General features: G+C 38.5%; 1 protein-coding gene across 1 annotated transcript in view; it reads left to right on the forward strand.

The window, feature by feature from the left end:
- Window positions 1–21,751, forward strand: part of cdh16 (cadherin 16, KSP-cadherin) — a 31,319-nt gene extending 9,568 nt beyond the window's left edge. Inside the window, exons 8-18 of the mRNA XM_020652873.3 lie at window positions 2,563–2,688; window positions 4,115–4,265; window positions 5,155–5,367; window positions 6,589–6,665; window positions 10,139–10,330; window positions 15,038–15,279; window positions 15,384–15,514; window positions 16,038–16,277; window positions 18,800–18,916; window positions 19,507–19,623; window positions 19,753–21,751. Coding sequence (XP_020508529.2) covers window positions 2,563–2,688; window positions 4,115–4,265; window positions 5,155–5,367; window positions 6,589–6,665; window positions 10,139–10,330; window positions 15,038–15,279; window positions 15,384–15,514; window positions 16,038–16,277; window positions 18,800–18,916; window positions 19,507–19,623; window positions 19,753–19,853 — 1,707 coding nt within the window. The 3' untranslated portion in view covers window positions 19,854–21,751. The remainder of the gene's footprint in view (window positions 1–2,562; window positions 2,689–4,114; window positions 4,266–5,154; window positions 5,368–6,588; window positions 6,666–10,138; window positions 10,331–15,037; window positions 15,280–15,383; window positions 15,515–16,037; window positions 16,278–18,799; window positions 18,917–19,506; window positions 19,624–19,752) is intronic.
- The last annotated feature ends 378 nt before the right edge of the window (window positions 21,752–22,129 follow it).

Here is a 22,129-nt window from a genome sequence, read left to right on the forward strand (position 1 = left end):
ACTTCCAGGCAGAGACCGCCTCGTGCCACAAACATACAAAAGGGATGAGTAAGCTCGGCTAACATGTTTTTTTTTCTGGGGCCTTAAGGCTGGTCAGCATAGGTGCTGCCTACAAACTAGCATTTACCTGAATTGAAACTAAGAGATGTTGATTTAAAACGTTAAAAAGTCAAAAAGTCAGTTACATGTATGTAGGGGATGCTCATGATGATGATCATAAAGAGTGTTTAAGTTGGTCAGACACTGTTGTCTAGACTTGGTGTTTAGGTGTTTAGATTAGGTTTGCAAGTTGTGATGCTAGCTTTGAAAGAGGAAAGCATTCTGCAGGAGTTAACAGAGACCAGGAGCTAAGACATTTTTAGAGGGGCAGGGGCCCAAATGAACAAATGAACACCTGGAATGACTAGTTTTGTGTATTATATTAATAGAATATATTCACTCTTTGACACTTAAAAAACACATTTTCAGTTCTCCTCTTATCAACTGTTGCTCTCTCTCTCTCTCTCTCTCTCTCTCTCTCTCTCTCTCTCTCTCACACACTATCTCTCTCTTTCTCTCCATCCTTATCATACAATTTATTGATCTGATCATAAAATCCAGTGAACTACAATGTGGTGGGTTGTGAAGACTTTGATGCCTTTTGAAGATGGAATTTTTAGATACTCCACCTCTGTTTTGATAGGACTTGTTTTTTTATGCACACTTTCCACCTTATAGAAATTCCAAAACATTCTAATCCCTGAAAATCTGAGATGTCTACTTCAGATATGATGCACACTAGTTATTATCAAACGGATAATGATTATAGTTGGATAAAAAGTTCAATGCATTTATCTTACCATTAGTTTATTGTTATATTACAAAATGTTTTCCAACAATCACACACATTTTCAGATATCTTAAAGAATAATCTGCAGTTACTGATGATCCCTCTCTCTTTTTACTCTCTTTCATCATCATGTGCAGCTGTTTCTCTCTCTCTCTCTCTCTCTCGCTCTCCCTCTCGCTCTCTCTCGCCATCATCAGTCAATCTGTCTGAATGGAGCGCATAAAAGCATGCCATGTGATCCCACAATAATGGCAAGCTAATTAATCGATAGCAGACTAGACAGACAGACAAACTCTTTTTTGGAATAGTTAGAGGGTCTATTTTCTTACCCATGTTACTGTTTTGGCAAAATCAGAAGCGATGGAGTTGTGTTTGTTTCCAACAGGACATAAACCCTTTGACATCTCTCTTTCTGCTCTGACAGCGTGCCTATGAATACGCAGAGGCTCTTTTGTGCACACACGCGTGTACTCACAGCTGCAGCAGGAAGGGGGTTAGGGGCATGATGCTCCCATGAATCACATATCTCTGGACCTGATATTCAAATTTAATGAAATATATCTGATTTCAAGGCCAGGCTGTCAGCAAACATTAAAATACTTCAAAGAGCACTTGATCTCTGTAAGGCAAAAATGGCAGGTGCTAAAACCCCTTTTAGTCTTTGCAGGTCTTGCTGGTTTTAAATCTCAAAGAACACACTTCTTTCATTCTGTCTCTCTTTACTGACTTCCAGACTTTACAGGGTATTTGAAAAAAATCATATTGTGGCAGCTCAGAATTTGCGACTTATTGAGCCCAAGCCACATTGCCACTTCAAGGTGTGATGACAGTAGTAGATAACTGTAGTAAAGCTGTTACATGGGGTGGGATGGGATCCCTGTGAGAGGGTTTATGAGCATTTTGGAGACTGTGTGTATGTGGAGCTCCCGCTGTTTGTTTACAAGTCGTGCCTCTTGTGTTTCCACAAGACCTTAATGTAATGTGACATCACAGACTTGGACACCAACATCGGGTCTTTGGCCGTGTCTGTGAGAAAAGCACACACAGACGTTGTCTTCACGTAGGTTAAAACCCCAAGCAAATATTAGAGACAGAATGTACTCTGCTAACTCAAGCACAGACGGGGCAAAACAGATGACTTCATAGATGTTTTGAATAGAACGTTAAAACAGCCGGTGGACATTAATCCGTTTAAAAAAAAAAACATATCTCTTTAAAGTTCTTACCATAACACCGAGAGGCAGCCAGCTGTGTGAAACCACTCTGTTTATACAAAAGTGTAGTGTTTGGGGAGCCATCTCCAAAACAAGGGAGGAGTGTGTGACAGTGAGTTGAGGAGATACACATGCCCTGAGTGAACATCAGCTGTACTGCGGCAGGGCCCCTCTCCTTGTTGGGTGCTGTTTGATGACTATGAGGGCCCTTTCAGCCCCACTGCACAGCCCTCTGTCAAGGGCTGTAAAGCAGAGTGGAAAATCCCCTTCAGCCTGCTGAGTTACTTTTGGCTGTGCTCTCTGTTCCACATCAATGTCAGTGCATTTGGTTGGCTCCTTATCCTGGAAATAAATGGAATGAAGCTTTGGGCTTTTACATCATGCAGGCCCAGCTAAATAGTGTCTATGTTTATGCCGTGTTATACGTTTTATTGTACTTCAACACATGGTGCAAGGGGCGTCAGAATGTTTCAGTTTACACATATTCGAGTTTGTGTTTATTCTGTGTGTTTTCTGTAGGTCAAATGGAGTGGGAGTCAGGTCGAATACAGTCTGGAGGGGGAGTTTCCTGAGATGCTCTTCACAATTAGCAGAGAAGGAGTCATTTATCTCAATGCGCCTCTGGACAGAGAGACACAAGACCAGGTCTGTATAACTGCAGGCTAAAACCCTTAAGCACCTAACGATAAATGTCTGTTTATGGTTATTTAAATATCGAGGCTCTGGGTTCTTAGGTGTTCTTAAATGTCGGATAGAAGCCTTAATTTTTATTATTTGTTATTATGTCTGTTTCACATGATGAATGAGTGCAGTTATTGAAATCATTATATCAAGGTTGCTCTGATTTGAGAGGCCTTTTTTTTTCTATTTTCACTAAATACATATTAGAAAGGGACAGTGAATGAATTGATGAAACATGTGAATATGCAACATATCTTGCTATCATTTTGTTCTCACTTATTTTCTGTGTATTTCTTTTACTTTAATATTGTATTTTTGCAGTTGATAACTAAGGGTATGTTGTGTATGTTTTGTTAATGTTTTGAAAGGACCTTGCACTGTACGCATTGCTGTTAGCAGGCTGAGCACCGGGCACAATTGATTTAAGTAATTAAGGAAACAACTCAAAAGAGGAAAAGCACATTGACAGAATGTCCGTTGAACATATTTTCCCGTGGGTTATGTCAACATGAGAGGGATTCTGAAGCACACGCTTTCTTCATGATCTAGAGAAGAGTCATTATTTATGATAACAGAGAAATTATCATTTGTTTGCATTTTACTTTTACATATAACTAAAGCGCCTGAGAGCTTTCAACGGAAAACACAAAGAGACTGAGGGCTGCATCAGTATATGTGATTACATGCTTTTTACAGTTTATGCCTTCTGTAGTTACTTTTAAATGTACACCTGACTTTTTATGGTTTTAGCGTAGTCTTGAGTTATTGAGAGACATGATAGGGTACCCTCTAGATTCTATATTCTAATGTTCTATTTCATCTTCTTCACCTTGAACATTGAAATGCACCAGTAGTTTTTAAAAGGTACATAACATAAATAAAAGTATACCGGCACAAAAAAGACAGAAAGGGAAATCAGACATGAGCTTCTAGCTACCGCTTTTGATCAAACTGTTGTAGATGCACACTCAACATCAACCCTGAAATGATTCATCATCTTTGGACCTTTAGAAGAGCAGCTAAATGCTGAATGTCTTCTTTCTTCATACAGCACCAACACTCGTGTCTGACTGGTAGTGTTTACTACAGCAACAGTGTTGAGCCTGCAGAATGATGAACAAAGATTCACTTTCATCCACCCACTTTGTTTACCACACTAACCCTAATTGCAGAGTCCTATACTATCACACACCGGGTAGGAAATTACTCTGCTCTGGTTACCAGTCTTCAAGTCTATTGCAGACCCAGTTGATCCTTTTCATTGATTTTTTAAAATATTTTACAGGATCCATGAATGCAGGATTATAGAACTGCCCAACCAGACATGTTTAATTCTGTATTCTTGAATATTCTGGAGGCCAACACAATGTTTCTGTCTTCGTGGTGGCAGTTCCAGATCAGTATTGTGGTCGAGCGTCCAGATGGCAGAGAGATTGCGAAGCCTGTGGAGTTGAGGGTGATGGTGGGCGACGCCAATGATAACAGACCCACCTTTCCACAGGCACAGTATCACACTGTGGTCAAGGAGCTGGCTGCTCGAGGTAACTAACTTATCTGAAGCTCTTACTACCTTTGTTCACATATTAGTCTAACAGACTTAATCAATATTTGGAAGAAGGGGGAAAAAATATGTTTCTTTTTTTCCTTTGCTACTTCAAAATATGGAAAAAAGACAGAATGCTATAAATAGCACACACGGCTTCGAATTGAAATTATGGCCAAATGTATAGAACACTTCATTTATTTTTAAGCATCTATCATGACATCCAGAAACAGATACACGAGACCTTTTACTAAACCTTTGGCACAGCTTCAACTTACTGGAAGAAAATGGTCTCACAACAAGGCGGAGGAAACGTTGGCTTGTGTACACTGTGCAGTGATGAAAAGGCAGAGAGTGCCCGTTATTTTTTTTGAAAGCAAGCTGGGATTTTTGCCAGGATACACGGGGAAAGCACAGTCACGGCTACCTGTGCTCATAAAAGCACACAGTGTGTTCTGACATCATCAGCTCCTGGCATGAAAGCTTTTTTTTTTTTTTTTTTTTGCAGATGATTTGAAAAGGCTGATTCTGGGAAATGAATTAGTCTGCACAATCTGTTAATCTAAATGGAATGACTGGATGAGGATTAAATTAGAAAGCAATTGTTGAACCCTTCTTTCTTCCTTTCACATTCAATAAGCTTTGTGACTGTTACTTATAACAGAGAAATATCCCAAAATTCAAGGCTCTTCTCTGTACAAATGCAAGTCTGAAAACCAGTTTTAGGTGTTAAGTAGTTACTGAAAAAAAAGAAAATATAAGAAAACAAAGAAAATAAAAATGTGCCTGACAAAACGTTATTGTTGAGGTTGTTTCTTAAGAGATCTTATGACCGTAAATTGGAACTCTGTTCTTTTATTGTTCTTCACTGGTTTATCTCTCCACAGGGACAGAAATCCTGACAGTCCAGGCGGCCGATAATGACGATCCAAAGACAGACAACGTGCGCATCTTCTACCGGTTAGTTGGACAAATCCCAGAGAGTCCTCGAGCCCTCTTCCGAGTGGATCGTGACTCAGGGGTGATCTCGGTCCAAGCAGACAGTATGGAGGGCACAGCACCTCAGTACACACTCACCATCACTGCTGAAGATGCTAAGGGTGAGTCTGGCTAGATGACAATTATAGCCTTCTGTATTTTCAGATTTTTCTCTTCTGCAACCTAATTTGGTCTATCAAAAAGACATGAATACTTCTTCAGTTTTATTTTCTGGTTTGTCCTGTTGCAGTGGTAGGAAATTATGTTTGGAAGAATAAACTAGATTGGTTCTTGATATTTCTTCTTAAAATGAAGCTCACCTTCAAACAGTACGTTATCTATAATAGGCTTTAACATTATAAAGGTAAATGATAAGATCAAAAGCTTTACTTAGAGTTGAGATACTTGCACATCTAGATGTCTACACTGCCACAAATTAGATTTCAGGTCACTATTTGATGATAATTTGTACTGTAACATGGTCCTTATTTGGATTTTTAGAGGTTTTATCAATGATATGATGAAATTGTTGTTGTAGTGGTGCTTATGTGGGAAATAATGATGAAAAACTAAATTCCTGCTATGTTGCTAGAACCAACACAAATCAACGAGTATATCTATAAACACAAAACAAAAAAAGGTTGAGTAACTTAATTTTATCGACTTTATTTGTCTGCTTCCTCTGTCTTTACTTAGATGTATTTAGTCCTTCTGTGGACTGATACTGCTACTGTGGCTCCCCTGTCTCCTCTTTGAGGCTGACACAAATAAGAGAAATCATATTTGCCGGCCAAAAACAAATTAAGAACTGAATTTGAAAATCTCTCAAATCTGACATTTATTCAACTGGTAAGGGCTTTGACTAAATGGCCATTCATGTTCATTCATTGTCAGTCAGTAAACAAAAATTTGTAAAAATGCTGAGAGTTGTTGCTAAGACCCTATAGTTAATATGATCCTTATTAAGAATAAGGAAAGCATTGTGCCACAGAATTATCTTTTATTTTACTTGTTTCTACTAATTTCTAGTCTAAGCTTATTTTCAATGCCCGTCCCTAGATCGGCCTTTAGACTACATAAGAATTAAATTGATTTACTTTAAACATTTCAGATTTGATAAGACTTGACCTAAGCAATGTGAGCTTATTTGTCAGTATATGTGCTGACACCATAGTTTGGGTGGATGTATATGTTTGCCTTAGAGGTGACAGATGATGTGGTCTCTGTGACTCACGGTTCAGGGTGTTATGGAAGCAAGATGAGGTACTTCTTGTTCCTTCAGCATTATTTATCCATGTGACGGTCTGAACCTGAGTCATTAACAGTGACGGTGTCCTTTGAAGGTCTTAACAGCTCCTGCACTGTGGTTGTGACGGTGCAGGATGAGAACAACAACCCACCGGTGTTCTCCCAACATGAGGTAAGAGTAACAAAGACACACACACACACACACACACACACACACACACACACACACACACACACACACAAATACGTATCTGATGCCTCAGACTTCTTAGGAAATGATAAACAATACACTTTGTATAAAAGGCCGGCCAAACATCACAGGCCATCATTAGTGGCTTTTTGACTGCAGACCGTGATTCCGCTCTGCAGGTCACTGATCTAATTTTCCTGGCGGGAACTAGATACACCCTCTAATCCAAGGCTTATGATGGCACCGGGTTACTAGAGGAGTTTCTATTCAGTTCTTTGTACTCTTAAGTGCCCTGTGTTTTTAGAGCATAATCAGATAAATCTTTCTTTGGAGAGTAGTTTCCACTTGTTTATTTATAGACTAACCTAATTTATGAATACAATGTTATTCAATTCCATTAGCATGTTAGAGATTATGTAAGAGGCTGTGTTGTAACAGCTAGTCCATGTCAAAGAAATTTACGGTTTGAGATGTAAAAAAAAAAAGGAGTTACGCTTCACTGAAAATATTTGTTGTATTAAACCTACCCTGCTTGAGAGGTAGCTATAAAAAAAAAAAGTTTATAGTGTTTCCATGAACAGTAGCTGTGGTCAGCGGTTATGTGGCTGGCTTGTGGTGTCCACCTGTGGAGTCACTGTGGACAAAAGCTCAGCCTCACATATTGCAACTCCACAGAGCACAAAAGTTTCTGGGTTTCTATGAAGTGCCAATATCAAAGGTGGAAATGCTTGAGGTTAGTTAATTCATTTATAAGGAAATGGTTATGAGTGACTGGTTGTCTTAGTAGTGTTGCATTGTGCGGTAATGGGATACTCCTGCTACCAATAAATATTTGTAAAGATGAGTTTGAGTGTGCAAAGGTTATGACAGAGCTGTTGCTATTAGGAAGTAAAGACTTAATTAGTAACGTGGTCCCAAATCTAACTCGAGGGAGGAAATGGGCAACCCTAGGCAAGCAGCACAGGAAGTAGAGGCAGCTCTAGACTTAGACATTCATCATTTGTAGGTATTTTGCAGGTTCCAGAGATTGGAGGAAGCTGGTAGTGAAGCAGGTTCATCAACAAGAGGAAGTTGTAAAGCGAGGCTGTGGCTCAGGTTAATTAGGGACAATGTATAAACTTGGAAAGTGTAGAGAAGTGGGCTGGAATGGAAAACTGTGAATAACTTCACTTAAATATTGTGAACCTAGAATATGGAAATGATAGAAGGTGCAGAAAGAAAAAAAAAATGTATCTTGGATTGCAAATCTTGCAAAAAATATAACACAACTACAGATAAGTTTAGGCCTACTGAGGAAGTCTGTTCACATAAATGCTACAATCAGGATCAAAGTTAAAACCTCTAAAGGAGCAATAAGTAACTCTGACATGTAGCATTTAAAAGTGGTACTGCAGTCCAAATTCAAAAATTTGAGTTGATACCCATGTGGTTGCGATGTCTTTTACACTGAAGCTTCAGTGTTTAGCCACCTCTGCATCGGTCTTGAAACCTTTCTGAGTTCTAGCCTCCCTCCATTTTTCAAAAGCACCTCCAATATGCTGAGGCTTTTTAGGTCGGATAGAATCAGTGACTGTACATCTGAACCAGTTCTCTTGCCTGCTTCCATCTCTGCAACACCTGTTGGTTTGCCGTGATAACTGGTCTCATATCTGACAAACCGATCGGTGTCAAAAACGGCTGTGCGGAGGTGCTTTTAAACCGCCTACCTTCTCTGTTGAAAACAAAAAAAACAGACCATTCCGGACCTGAATCGAAACTTAGAAGGAGGACATTCTGGCATCTGCATTGTTGTCAGAGAAGCCAGCACTTCAACACAGAATGTTTCCTTAATGTCTGATGATATAGTGAGGTCATTTTATGATTAAATTCCGTTGATATCTTGCAGATTGCTCCTTTAACATAAGGTCATAAAAAAAAATTCAATGATGCAATTTTCTGTTCCAACCAAGAGTGAGTTCATTCTCCTTCTCGCTCTCCCATCATTTCTTGTCAAGTCTTTTAAAGGCACTAAATGCGCATCATTCCAAAATGATTTTGAATAGTTTAAAACTTAGAATTTTTCATGAAATTTGTATCACATCCTCATGTACATTTAATCTCTGTCTGTACAGTGATACAGCATGATTGTGAACTACAGGAACCTCAGTCTGAATTTTATTGTTATCTTGTAGTGATCCAGCAGAGGAATGCTGCAGTCAAAGGCCCAGCATGAAATGGGACAGAGGTTTCCCTCATTCTGCCAGTATGAAAGAGAAAATAGTCTAAATATAGCCAGCTACAGAAAATCCCCTCACTTTTCAGCCACATGTGCAATATAAAAAGAGAGAGAATATCGTGAGGGCTGGGAGTTGTGTGGGAGAGTCATCATGCTGTGATAATGGGGAACTGGTCTCTGGCTGTTCTCCCTGTCGTATAGCGGTGACACTTGTGAGCTGTGAAGGAACATTTCATTTTGAGCAGAGAGGGCATCTCCTTTAAATTGGACAGTGGAAAACCGGCTGCAGAGCTTTGGAATGACTGACCAGACCAATAAGAGATAAAAAAAAAAAGATATTGTACAATATATATCTTATAAAACATCTGTTGTCATAGTGTTCTAAATGTCCTTTCTCCATTTGATTGGCACTAGGATTTTAATCATTTGGCTCTCAAGAAATTGCTGCCCATTTCCAAGCTGTTACAAACGAATGTTCTGATAATCATTCCAAAAACACACACACACACACACACACACACACACACACACACACACACACACACACACACAATTACAGACACAGAGAGAGAGAGAGAGGTGGAAAATGCTCTTGAGTAGGTCACGCCTGAGAAGTGCCGCATTTTCCATGGCAATGAGAAGGCAGCACTGCTGGAGGCTGAAGTGGGAGGCGAGTGGTGACAGGGCTGGGTTCAGCGACCCTGTGGATGGGGCAGCCAGATCAGAGCCGTGGCTGCTTCACCAGAGGACATGTGAGAGTGGCAGATTAAACGGCTGTCCAAACACACTGAGGTGTGTGAATACAGCTTAGCCAACACCGTCAGGGCAAGAGGGGGCAAACATATACTCACATGTAGTCACATTGTGTCACAACAGCATAGAAAAGTACATGTCAGTCAGTTACTTTATCATCAAGTCTCAAGCAGATATAATATTGAATTACATTTTTTAATTAATCTGTTTAGTTAAGCATGTATTTATTGCATTATTGTCCAATTTAAACTGTCCTGCCTCCAGTGTGTATCTTTTATACATATCAGGATCAATGCCGGACATCCAGTGTCTGTAAGGAACATAAAGAAAGGTTTTGTAGAAAATAAAAATTTCAACAAAGGTCAATCTGAAGTTTAATATTGGAAATCATTTTACCCGCAATACTATTTTTTCATTTACTTTATTCCCTTGCAAATATGTTATTGCTAGCGTGTTATTGTTCCATTTTGCCTTTCCTCTCTGTCAGTATGGGCCTTTTCACATCCCAGAGAACGCTCCAGTGGGCACTACAGTTACAGCTGTGCTGGCGGGGGATGCAGATGTTCGAGGGGGAGACAGCTGGCAGGTGGACTATCGTTTGGAGTCGGGAAATGAGGAAGAGGCCTTTACATTAGTGACTGACAAGCAGACCAACGAGGTCTCACTCGTCCTTTCAAAGGTAAATAATACACTCACAGCGGCGAAGAGTTTTATTTGAGTGCACACCCGAATGGGGAAATGTGAAGCTCAGGTGTCGGTATAATGTTGTACTGGTGTATTCCAATTAGCATATTATATAAAGGTAGGGGATCTCACAAGTCAAATCATTTCTTCACTTGTCATTACATCTTACTTTAATAGGTAACTAAATGGAAAATAAAGGTAAAAATCCAGAGACACATGACCATATTCCAAAGGACGATTTTTTATAGAACTTACCTTGCTTTTATGCTCATACAGTTTAATTGTTTGATGTGCTGAGGAAGGTGTACATTTTAAGGTTACTGTAATGATAGCAGCTACAGTACTTGTATAAAATGTGTTTTTCTTGAAATATAGTTGGTGTCCTTCTAGATCTTCCCTATCATCTTAATTATTATACTGTATATTTTTTTATTTAAAGAGGCAGTTAAATTGTAGTAATTTATACGATTCTATACACTTTACAAACATTTAATACAGCATTACAGTCTTTTTATAAAGAACTTTTAAAATCCAAGTTACAAAGCCCTTCACTAAGGTAGCAAAAGTAACAAAGTAGGTCAAAATCAAATAAATTGCATAAGGATACGAAATGTACATTTACAAGACAAAAAGTTATTTAACCTTATCTCTCTAAAATACCTTGATTAACACAGTAACACATTACAACATTGTTCCTTCTAACCTTGAGCTTGATTTTATAAGACCACAGTGTAAATAGAGTAAATTGATAACTAGATCAGCCCCTAAAAAGATTCAGATCAGAAATGTCCTTCTAAGTGTAATAAACTAAAATGTTAAGTGTTTTCTTCAACATGTTGAGGGTATGTCAAAGCACAGCAACACATCCCTTCTTTCAGGCAAACGAATAAAGTCAAGGACAGTCTTTGGCATGATGGCTTTTAACTGTCCTCAGTGTTTGTAAGGTTTACTATGTACAAAACAGCGGACGTATATAACTCAGTTATTTGTAATGAGTACATGGTTTTAATATCAAAGAGTGTACTGTATGTTTGAGACTCAGACAGACAGGTTGAGAAAGAATACTACAAAACGACTTCAGCTCCACCTGCATCAAATAAAAAAATAAAAAAGTCCAGATGACAATGACATATTATAGCCCAATAATCTCTCCTATCCCCAGGGCGCATCACCCTTCACCTGTCTCTCATAATCCAGCAGGATGTTTTAGAGATGCATGGGGGAATAAGTTTGCTTGTGTATGTGTGTGTGTGTGTGTGTGTGTGTGTGTGTGTGTGTGTGTGTGTGTGTGTTTGTGTGTGGTGTGTGTGTGTGTGCGTGTGTGTTTGTGCGTGTGCGTGTGCGTGTGCGTGTGTGTGTGCGTGTGTGTGTGTGTTTTTATGTACTCTAATGGTCTGCTCTCTGTAAGTGGGCCAGGCAGGAGACAGTCTATTATTTTCAACCTCTCTGTGGGAGTTGAATGTGATTGAACTGTGAGTTGCTCATGCTCTGCTGAGATAAAGCAGGAGATGTCTAAAAGCTAAAAATGGATCCTGTATTATTTCAGATTAACATGCAAGGACTGCTGTTCCTTAGAAATGGGAGAACACAGACGCAAGTCGTGTTTCTTTAAGTAGCTGTGTTTAAAGTTTTTGCACTGACCTCGGCTGTAACTAACTTTGAATCACCAGAAGGGATACTGTTGTTTATTTAGCTCACTTCAGTAAAAAATGAAAGCTTAAATCCTTCACAAGTACAGCTCCAGTGGATTAAAATGCATTTGAGAAAATCCTTTAATTCATGGCGTTACAGTGTGAGGTCAGCACCAGGAGGCAGACACATTTCATTATTAGAAATTACACACTGCTAAGAGCCCAAGTGAATAATTAGATTTCATGAGCAGACACTGATGGCAGTTTACCACACAGGCAAGAGGCTGCCCATTGAGGTGAATGTGTAATGAACCAGTGAGAAGTGAGGGGAATCAAATTAGGAAGTGGAGACATTACATCATTTCTAAAAAATAATGTTGTTAAAGACAAAAAAAAGTGGAGCAACTACTAAATGTATCATTGCCATATGTTATATTAACAGTGAATAAATTAAAGAGAGAAGCAAATCTGTCCTTAATCCATACTCATGAATAATGAATGAAACATGTGAGTCATCAGTTAGAAATGCAAATCTTATATGTAAGAAGATTGATTCATATCAGAGAGATGTTAAGTGTTTTAACTCACATCATAAACGTTATAGAGGGGGCTCAAAAGGGCTCAAAATATTCTTATGGACAGCTTATACAAATAAACCAACAATCATTTACAGTTGTTCACGTCCCTAAATTTACTAAGTTGGCTGTTTGTTTGTTTCTTATGTTGGTGTTTTTTGTCCCTTACTTGTATCTTAAAATTAACATCAATTTTAATTGTAAAATCCCAACCGAATAGGCCTACACACTTACCAAAAGACATTTCTTATAAACTATTCAGTAAGTTTGTAGACACGTTGCAATATGTGTGCAAAAAGACACAAGCAAGACAAATAGTTAAAGTAAAAAGGGTTTAACATGTTTCATGTTCATCAGAACCATTTAAGGCATGATTCCCTTTCTTAACAGTGAAGATGAGGTGAGGTCAATGATAATGTTTCACTAATACTTTATTTATATTTTAGAATAAAGGTTTCCAGAAATAATCCCAAATTGTGTCATCCTGACTGTGGCCATGTGACTTCTAGTAAAGAGTGGTTCAAATGATGATAGCCGAGAGAGAGAGAGAGAGAGAGAGCTAGAGAAATGTGTCCAAGCACATGTTCTGGTACACTGATCACACCCTGAGTAGTGTGATGCGTCACTTCCAGTCACCAGCGGCCCTCATGCACCCTCCAAGGCCTGCGTTTCTTCTCCATGGCAACAGAGACGCACTCAGCCTGAGCCGCGTGATGTCATACAGCGTTGCTTTAAAAAAATGTCTAGTTTTTAATGTGCCGACAGAACACGTTTGAGGAAAAATACTAAAAGCAAACATACGTTCAAAGGAAGATTTTAGACATTTATCAGATTCCTTACAGTTATAATCCATTATTATTTTTCCGTCTTTTCATAAGCTGGCCTCGAGTATTCAGTATAAGTCTTCAAATCATAGTCTCATAACTGTTTTTAATCTTCCTGTACCCTCACTTTGAACTACGTATTTAATCCTCCAAATACTGTTACTATTTTTAGTGTCCAGATTACACTAATCCCCCTTTGAAATCTGTACTCCCAATTTTTCAGTTAAATGTTGGACCCAAAAATAGCACATGTAAAACAGAAGTTGGTGTGTTGTTTATGGATGGATTTGTATGTTTATCTGACCTTGACATTCATTCACTATCAACAATGTAAGTATTGAACACCAATGACACATCATGGCCTTTAGGTCATACAAAGCAGCTCAACATTAAATCCAGCTCCTACAGGGGGAATTTATAGCTTTGTCAAGTAGTATTTGTTTTAAGTGAATCAGTTTTATTTCTCTGTGACCACGTGTCTGGTTTATAAAGGAAATACAAAAAAATTCTGCCAGTAAATCCAGTTTCTTGGAAGAAAGATAAGAGGACCGGACACAGGGGACTGCACTGTGTCCCTCTGCTGCTGGAAAAGATGACATGCTGTTTTTATTTGTTTCTTTGATGTTGTTGTTTACTGTGTGTGACTGTATCTTTTAGATTGAACTGATTCCAAAGAAATTGCAGTTCTCTTCAGTTATGTAATTTTCTGTCATAGTTGAGACGTTCTATTGATACTTTCTCTAAAGTAAAAGTTTCTATAAATTAAAATGTGTAATTTCCCATTAAACCTGGGTGGTACTTTAAGTGAAGATGGCTGGTTATGTTCATTCAGTCCACTGAAAATTATCTTCGAAAAACTAAGTAAGAGAAACATCGTTCTGGTCACTGTGGATGGCACTATCAGCAGTTTCCATTAGAATTGATGTTCTACCAAAGGTGAAGTGTATTAACTAATCAGATAGAATTTTCTGGAAAGGCACACTATCATGGACATTTCTAAATGATTTTTGTTTTTCAACCATTAAAAGCTGTGCTGGCTAATGTGTTAAGGAAATATGCAGTAAGGTGTGCAGGGCACATTTGGGACAGGCCAGTTTCTTTGTCCCTGGACGTTTCGCATGCAGCATTGAACCTCTCATTAGGTAAAAATATCTCGGATAACCCTGCAATGTCTTGGAATATGAAAATTAAATCAGTAATACAACCTGAGGAATCTACAGGCAAAATGCATTGTTAGCTCACAATAAAGTTACAGTAAAGTAATTTACAATGCGCCACAGATTATTGATTTATTTTTCGTTGATATTCCCGCAATCCTGGCACCTGAGAACATATGGGCCGTCCATGTGGTAAGCTGTTGGACATTTATATTAATCTTGGAGTATGACTTTTATTTTTGAACATTTACAGCTTGGTTCAGCAGTGTTTATGTTCTAAATTTGATTCGATTAAAATGGCCCAGATCTAGTATTATTTTGTTTCTGAGACTCACAACTGAACAGTCACAGACAAAAAAAAGTTTGCTGTAAAGGCGCCGCGATCCGGCTCTACTTTTAAATTCACCACATCACATCACGTTTAAACAAAATCTGTACAAATGTTAATCAATCTATTTGTGTTTGTGTGTGTGCAGTATTTGTCTAATTATTTGTTTGTACGATTGTTTTCACAGGTGTTGGACTTTGAGCGTGAGAGTGAGTACATCCTCGTGATCAGTGCTCAGAACCCCGTGGCTCTGGTCCGTGGTCGATACGGACCTGCATCCACAGCGACTGTCTCCATCTACGTCGACGATGTAAATGAAGGTCCAATCCTGTCTCAGAGCCATTATGAGGTGACCGTCAGAGAGGGCGAGGAACCAGGACGGGTTATCGCCACCATTCGAGGTTATGACCCTGATTCTCACCCAATAAGGTAAGACTAATAGCTTAGGAATGAAATGTAGGTAAATGATGTATGATAGTGGAGTCACAGAGACAGTAACAGGTCTTTTGTTGTTGGTTATGTTTTCCATGCAGATATTCTCTACAAGGCGACACCAAGAAATACTTTTCAATAGGGAAGTATTCTGGTGAACTGAAGACTGTGCAGGCCTTGGACAGAGAAGAGAACAGCACATACACCATGGAGGTCATTGCAGTAGATGGAAGTAAGATGGCTTTCATCATCAATACAAATGCTACAACATTATTTAATTCAAGGGGTAAATGCATAGGCAAACATTACATCCTGTTTGTTTTTAACATACTGTTTTGAGGTACCTAATTTAATGTAATTTGAGGATAAAATGTCTAATTTTATAAATGAATCCTTAGATGTTTATACAGTATTGTCTTAAATGTGAAATATGATAAGTTCCTAAAATGCAATAATGCAATATGTATGTATCTCCAATCTAATTGCAAATACTGCAAAACATTGACAGAACAAAGCAAGAAAAATGCCCACGCATACAAAGGGCATATGTCTGCACACATTCTGTGAGTCCAGGCAATCCATAAATGATGCAGAAGATTAGACCAAAGAGGTAGATTTAGCATCACAGTAACAGTGAAGGCACCACAGGGTCATTTTGATGCAATAACATCATTCAGAAACAAAAATACAACCTTCAGATTTGTACAATGAACCCGCAGCATTTTCTTAAATATCTAATTTCTTGTGATTCTCAGGAAACTCTTCCTTATCTGCCTCCACCCTGGTGACCGTGCAGATCCTGGATGTGAACGACAATAGTCCAGTGCTGGTTGGAGATTACTCCTGGAAGTACCTGTGCACGCCTCGCTGGGAGGACCAAGCTCTGGTGCTGGCATCACGAGACAGCGACGGGCCACAGCATGGAGGGCGACTCAACTTCTCTCTGCGCAGTGACGCCACTGTCAGACGCAACTGGAAGCTAACACCTATTAATGGTAAGGTGAACAAAGACCAAGTGAACCCAGTCAATTTACAGCATAAAGGATTACTTGACCTACTCCCAGTGAAAAGAGAGAACATCGAAGTAACGCCATGCCAGTGTGTGTTCAGAGCAGATGTCCTTACTCCTATCTCAACATTGACCTGGTAGATTGAATAAACTGAGATTGATTTTCAAAAATACATTTTTTTAAATCATTATTAGAGCCTGGATTGAGGATTCCACTAATCCATCCCAACGTTTAAGTTTTGTACCCTCTAAATTGTACAGATGTTGTTGTTAGTTTAAGAAGGTTAAATATGGGTACATGAGCGTTATACTTAACTTTGTTTTAGGGTAGCCTGCTTCTAAATAATGAAGAGAGGTTAAGTTACTGGAGATGACAGGTTGAGGTCGCCCAGTCACAAAGCAGGGCATTGTGACATTACTAACTAATTGTTTTTTTTAAATACAACCAAAGTGCACTGAGTTGTCCACATTGGGCTAAGTGTTTTGAGTTGCAATAACATATTTAAATTAAAATATGAAAATTTGCCATCCAAGAGTACAGACAGTTCAAGAAACAGAGTGATCTGGCCCTAAAGATGTGCAAATTGCCCTGTTCTATTTTCTTCTGCGTAATTTCTCGAGTCCTATCTTGGATCAGAGGTAAATTGTAATTATCCTTTTTTTTTCGCAGTTGTACACTGCTAGCATTGGGCTCCTTTGATGCAAACTCTCCCCCGCTATGACGTCTGTCATTAAGTCATTCAAACAGTTCAACCACTTCCCTCTCAGGGTTTTTTTTTTATCTCCCTCTTTCACTCCCCTGTTCCTGTTGGTATTGATTGAGCCCAGCTGTAATTATATCTTCTGTGTAATTTCTTTGGCGTCACTGCTGGGTTCCTGCCAGCTAATGGAGGCTAAAAAAAGGAGTCTCCCAGAATGCTTTGCACCTGGTCTCAACCAGTAATGCCTGTACCAATGATATGTACTTTTGCTTGTATAATGTCTTCTAGCAGATTTGCACAGTTTGAGACAAAAACCACAACCTGTCATGAAAAGAAGAAACTTGTGCGCACGCATGTGTGTTCGTGTGTCATTGTTATTCATTTGAAGTCTTTCAAAAGCACTCAAGTGTACCAAGTTCATATAATTGCGAGTTCCTTTCACTGCAGAAGTTCAATTCAGCTAATGAGGCGGCACACGCTTGTTCCATTTACCTCCAGTGTTAATCACTGTTCATAGCAGTAAAGAGATAACTGTGAAACATCCAGTCTCCTGCTAACTATGTAATAACATTCGCCTCAATCTGGGCTGAAAATTAATTTAAAATGTTTTAAAATCTCAATCTGGCCAAATAAAATGTTCAGAGCAGGAGGCACATATGAAATTGAGTGTAGCAAACTTAGAAAACAAAATATGTCCCTTAGTAGCAATAAAGTATTTTTACAAAACTGTAATGTATAGGAAGAAACATGTAAGCATAGTTTCAGGTAGGTAGGTGGTCTCAGAGAGAAAGTCCTATTGGAGGCAGATCAGAGAATAAATACATTAACAGGCTCTGCAGAAGTGCTGCTGAGCTGGTGTGTCACTGACAAATGGAACATGAAGGGGGATGATGGTGAGGTGCGAGCGTGGAGTTTAAGACCCTCAGATAAGAGTTCAAACAGCTTGATAAACCACTTCTCTTTACAAGACAAGGCTTTTACGTCATGCAGCCAGGCGTGTATTTTAGCCTGATTTACAAAGATAAGATAAAGACTCACACACTCTGCATACACAGCTCCATCTCACCAGCCTCTCTGCAGTTACATTTGTGTGCATGTATTTTTCTTGTTTTGCTTATTATGAAACCATGAAGTGTCATGGGATGATTGTATAGAGCTAAGATATTGACATGTTTCTAGTTGTCTTCTATAAAATGTTACAAAGCTTTTAGCTTAATTTAACACTCTCTCACCATTTGCTTTACTTATCTGTGATGTCCTGGATTATGGCACTCAAGAGTAGTGTTTTACAAGAAGGTTTTTTTTTTATTGCAAGCCTGAATTAAAAACAACAATACTGAAACCTGAACCAATCATTGAGCTGCTTATTGGTGGATTTTGCTTTGACACAGCATGGTAGGTAAACTTCATTCAATAGTTTCAATAATAACCTTGGGTCGCTTGAAAAGCATTATATAAATTAAATAAATTATTATTAAAATCAAAGATAGGCAAATATGAGAATTACATTAGATGCGCTGATTTATAGATCGGACAAGGCATATATTTGTGAATAGACCTTTTTGTTCAGGGTCTTTCTATTATATGTTGTCATATGTTGCTTCATTTTTGATCAAGAAATTAAAATCCATCATTATTATCTCGGTTTCCAGAAGTGAAAGTTGTTTTCCGAAAAGGAGCTCTGACAACTTCAAGCTCGTTACATAATCAAAAGAAGCTAAAATGTTTAGTCTAATGTGTACATTTCAACAGTCAAATGTTTCCTGTCATATTTTCTGGACCGTCATTTAAGTGTTTTGTCCTCCAGATACTCACACCAACCTGTCTTTAAACATCCCATACCTGGCCCCCGAGGTCTACACGGTGCCCTTCACCATCTCTGACAGCAGCTCTCCTCCCAGGAGCACCTTCATAAACCTGCCAGGTATTACCCACTCCTCTTGATGTGTTGAAGTGAGCACGGTGAGGTTTGCAGATGAGCGTGTAGGAACAATCAATAGAGATCAACCTTCTGTGTGCCAGCTTGTCCTAGCGCTGCTCTCGTTTAATGATGATGCAATGTGGCTTTCCAAATGATTTTTCCAGTCTTGTGATTACAACGCTCTCTTAAGACTGTGCTCTGCTCAGTGCAGATAGCTGACACCGTATATACATAACACATAGTCGATCATACACAGGTGGAGATAAAGTGTATGGTGAAAGAAATAAGGCTGCAGGTTTTAGGCAGTTGTAATCTTTAATGTAGCCGGCTGGAAGTTTTGAAGTTAAAGGTTAGGTTATGATACGTTTAGCTTACAGAGTTTTTATGAATTTATTATCTGCACTCTCCTAATGAATCCCTTACTAATTTAAATTGAACATTGTGAAGATGAATTCATCCAAATCATCAATCAAAACCATAAAAATCAAACTCTCAATGAGTTGCATTTCTTGTGAAGTAAGAATGTTCTCTGTGGTGTGACATTAAAAAGATCTAATCTTGACCTTTTCTTTTCATTTTCCCTCTCCGTTTAGTGACTGTGTGTCCCTGCAACGTCAGAGGGAACTGCAAAATGGCAGCCAAGCAGCTGCCGGGCATGCCAACTATTCAGTCTGCGGTGGGCATTTTGCTTGGCACATTTGCAGTCATAGGTAAGCAGGCCGTTTTTAATGCTGCATAACGAACAACAAACGTCTTCGTTCTCTTTGAGAACGCATGTTCTACATTTACAAACAAGCAGTAATAGAAATGTTCTTTGTTTCTTTTTCTTTTTTTTTCAGGAACTATCCTCATTGTCGTATTTGTGAGGCTCTCCTACCAGAACCCCAAACAGCCAAGTAAAACAAACCAGGAGAGAGTTCCCCTGAAGATGTCAATCTAATTAGAAAACGGTTGTGTTGTTTGTCCAGCTTTCTGCCCGGGCCAAACCAATGGCCTTCAGGGCAATAAATTCATTAAGTGAGTGGGGAATGTCAAAGAATTCATGTATATGTCAATAATTTGATTGAAGTTCAGATGTTCACAAACCTCAAAACAAAATTAACTCATATTTCAGACTAGTCAATATGAGATATGTATGTAATGCACTTGGGCTCGTGCCTGGGGGCATATTGTTGGTTTATGTTTGAGGTTTGTCATTTTTTTAATGCTATGAATCTTTTCATTTGCCTGGGACTGATACCTATTTACTACTAAAGCGAATATTTGTTATTGTAGGGGGAAAGGATTTTTTTTGTTAATTAGCATAAGTTTTGGAATTAAGTCATTGGCAAAATAAAATGTAATTTTTTAAAATAGTCCTTTTCAAGTGAAAATATTGAGATAACATCATTATATTTTTGTTACTGTTCCATAACTCTGCTGAAAAACAATGCAACTTAATTCTTAAAATCTTGTCTTTTACCCCAACATCAATGCTTTGTTACAATACGTACAATTCAATATTAGTTACACATGTCACCTTGATTTTTGGTTATTATATCGGTTTCAAAAACACCATAACCTGCTTGTAAATGCTGAAATGAGATTTAATCTAATTTTACTCATTAGCAGAATTAACAATGATCCAAGTACCAGTTATACATCCTTTGTAAAATCAGATTTTTTATTTTCTGTTATTCAATCCATCCAGGTCTTAGTGTATGTACGCTCTACTGTAGATCTTAGCCTCTCATACCAAGGTTATAGATTTGTTATCTCTCATTCACCTACTTGCTTTTACATTTCAAACCAAAACACTTTTAATCTAATGAGACAGCCTGAAATGTCATGTTAGTAACTTCATTAGCAGCACGCTTCTGTCTGTGTGATTAAGCCTTTATGAATGCTGACCCAGGTGACCTCACAGGCAAGCAGAGCTATATTCAGACCAAAGTGTTGCTATAAATAGCTCATGGAAGGTCTACTGGATGACATTTAGCCAGCATTGTCGGACAAACTAATCTCTCTTTCACAAAAGACAAATTGAATAAATGTTTTATTTTCACCCATGTGCTGTGACAAGTTTAATCAATTTTAGATTATTGTTTGTGCGGCTGTGAGGAGAAACAAGTGGACAGTCAAATTGTTTGTGATGCAAAAACCCCAATTTCAAACTCATAGGTCACAGGCTAAAGTCTATGCCCCAGATTCTGGGATACTTTTTTTGTTTCAAACCTAGTTTGATTCCAAAAAGTCCCAAATTCAAGGGTATGTGGAGACCAAACTAGAGCAAAAAGTAGCAATATCGAGATAAAAAATATTTATGAATATTTAATATTTTCAAACCCCCATCTGAGACCCTGAAGTGTACTAGCTAGGCACACACCATAGGCCTTGTCTTTTTAAATGAAGTTCAAGTAAAAAATGGACTGAAAACATTATGACAGCAACAAAGGACTGTAAAAAAATCAGACGTATGGGTTATGAGGCGACGCCTACGAGCTAGTTCAGGCAGACAGCTTGAGCTGCACTGATTTCACACTTAACATGTCTCATTATCCACAACCACCTGACCATACCTCCTTCTAATTGGCTGTCTATTTAAGCTGCAAGATTTCCGGTCTCTTCCTCTGCTCTATGTCTCTTTCTCTGCCAACTATGACCTGCACCTGTACTGCACTCAGCCCCACCACCACAGCAACAACACCACCACAGCAACCACCTGTAAGCTCCGACTGGAGGGTAGAAGATATCATCTTATTACTAAAAAAAACTGCAAGGGGTAATGTTGTCAGAGCCTACAGGCAGAAAACAAATACTATGTTCTGCTGCTGCAATAAATATTTCAACAAGCGCCAACGTGAGTTGTCTGGCTGAAATGGTGTTTATGCTATGTTAGGAAGAATTGAGTGAAACGAAATATGATAGACATCTAGGTACTTAAATGTATTTTTAAAAGCAGTAAACCATGTGGTAGTAAATGTTAAAACAATGAAGTTGTTTTTTTAAATATTTTCAGGACTTGTAACACCTTGTAAATAATCATTATAGATAATTATATGAAAGTCTTGAGTTTTTGTGGTTTTACAGTTCCTCTGTATTGTAATTCCCTAAAATAATTCCTTCAGTTTTAAGTTGAATAGCCCTTTGATCATGACATTAACATATATCCATAACTCTGACACTGAAACAAACAAAAAATTACAGCACTTTTTTTTGTTACTAAAAGAAATGTTA

This window comes from Labrus bergylta, chromosome 3 (genome assembly GCF_963930695.1).
Source record: "Labrus bergylta chromosome 3, fLabBer1.1, whole genome shotgun sequence".
Classification (NCBI taxonomy): Eukaryota; Metazoa; Chordata; class Actinopteri; order Labriformes; family Labridae; genus Labrus; species Labrus bergylta.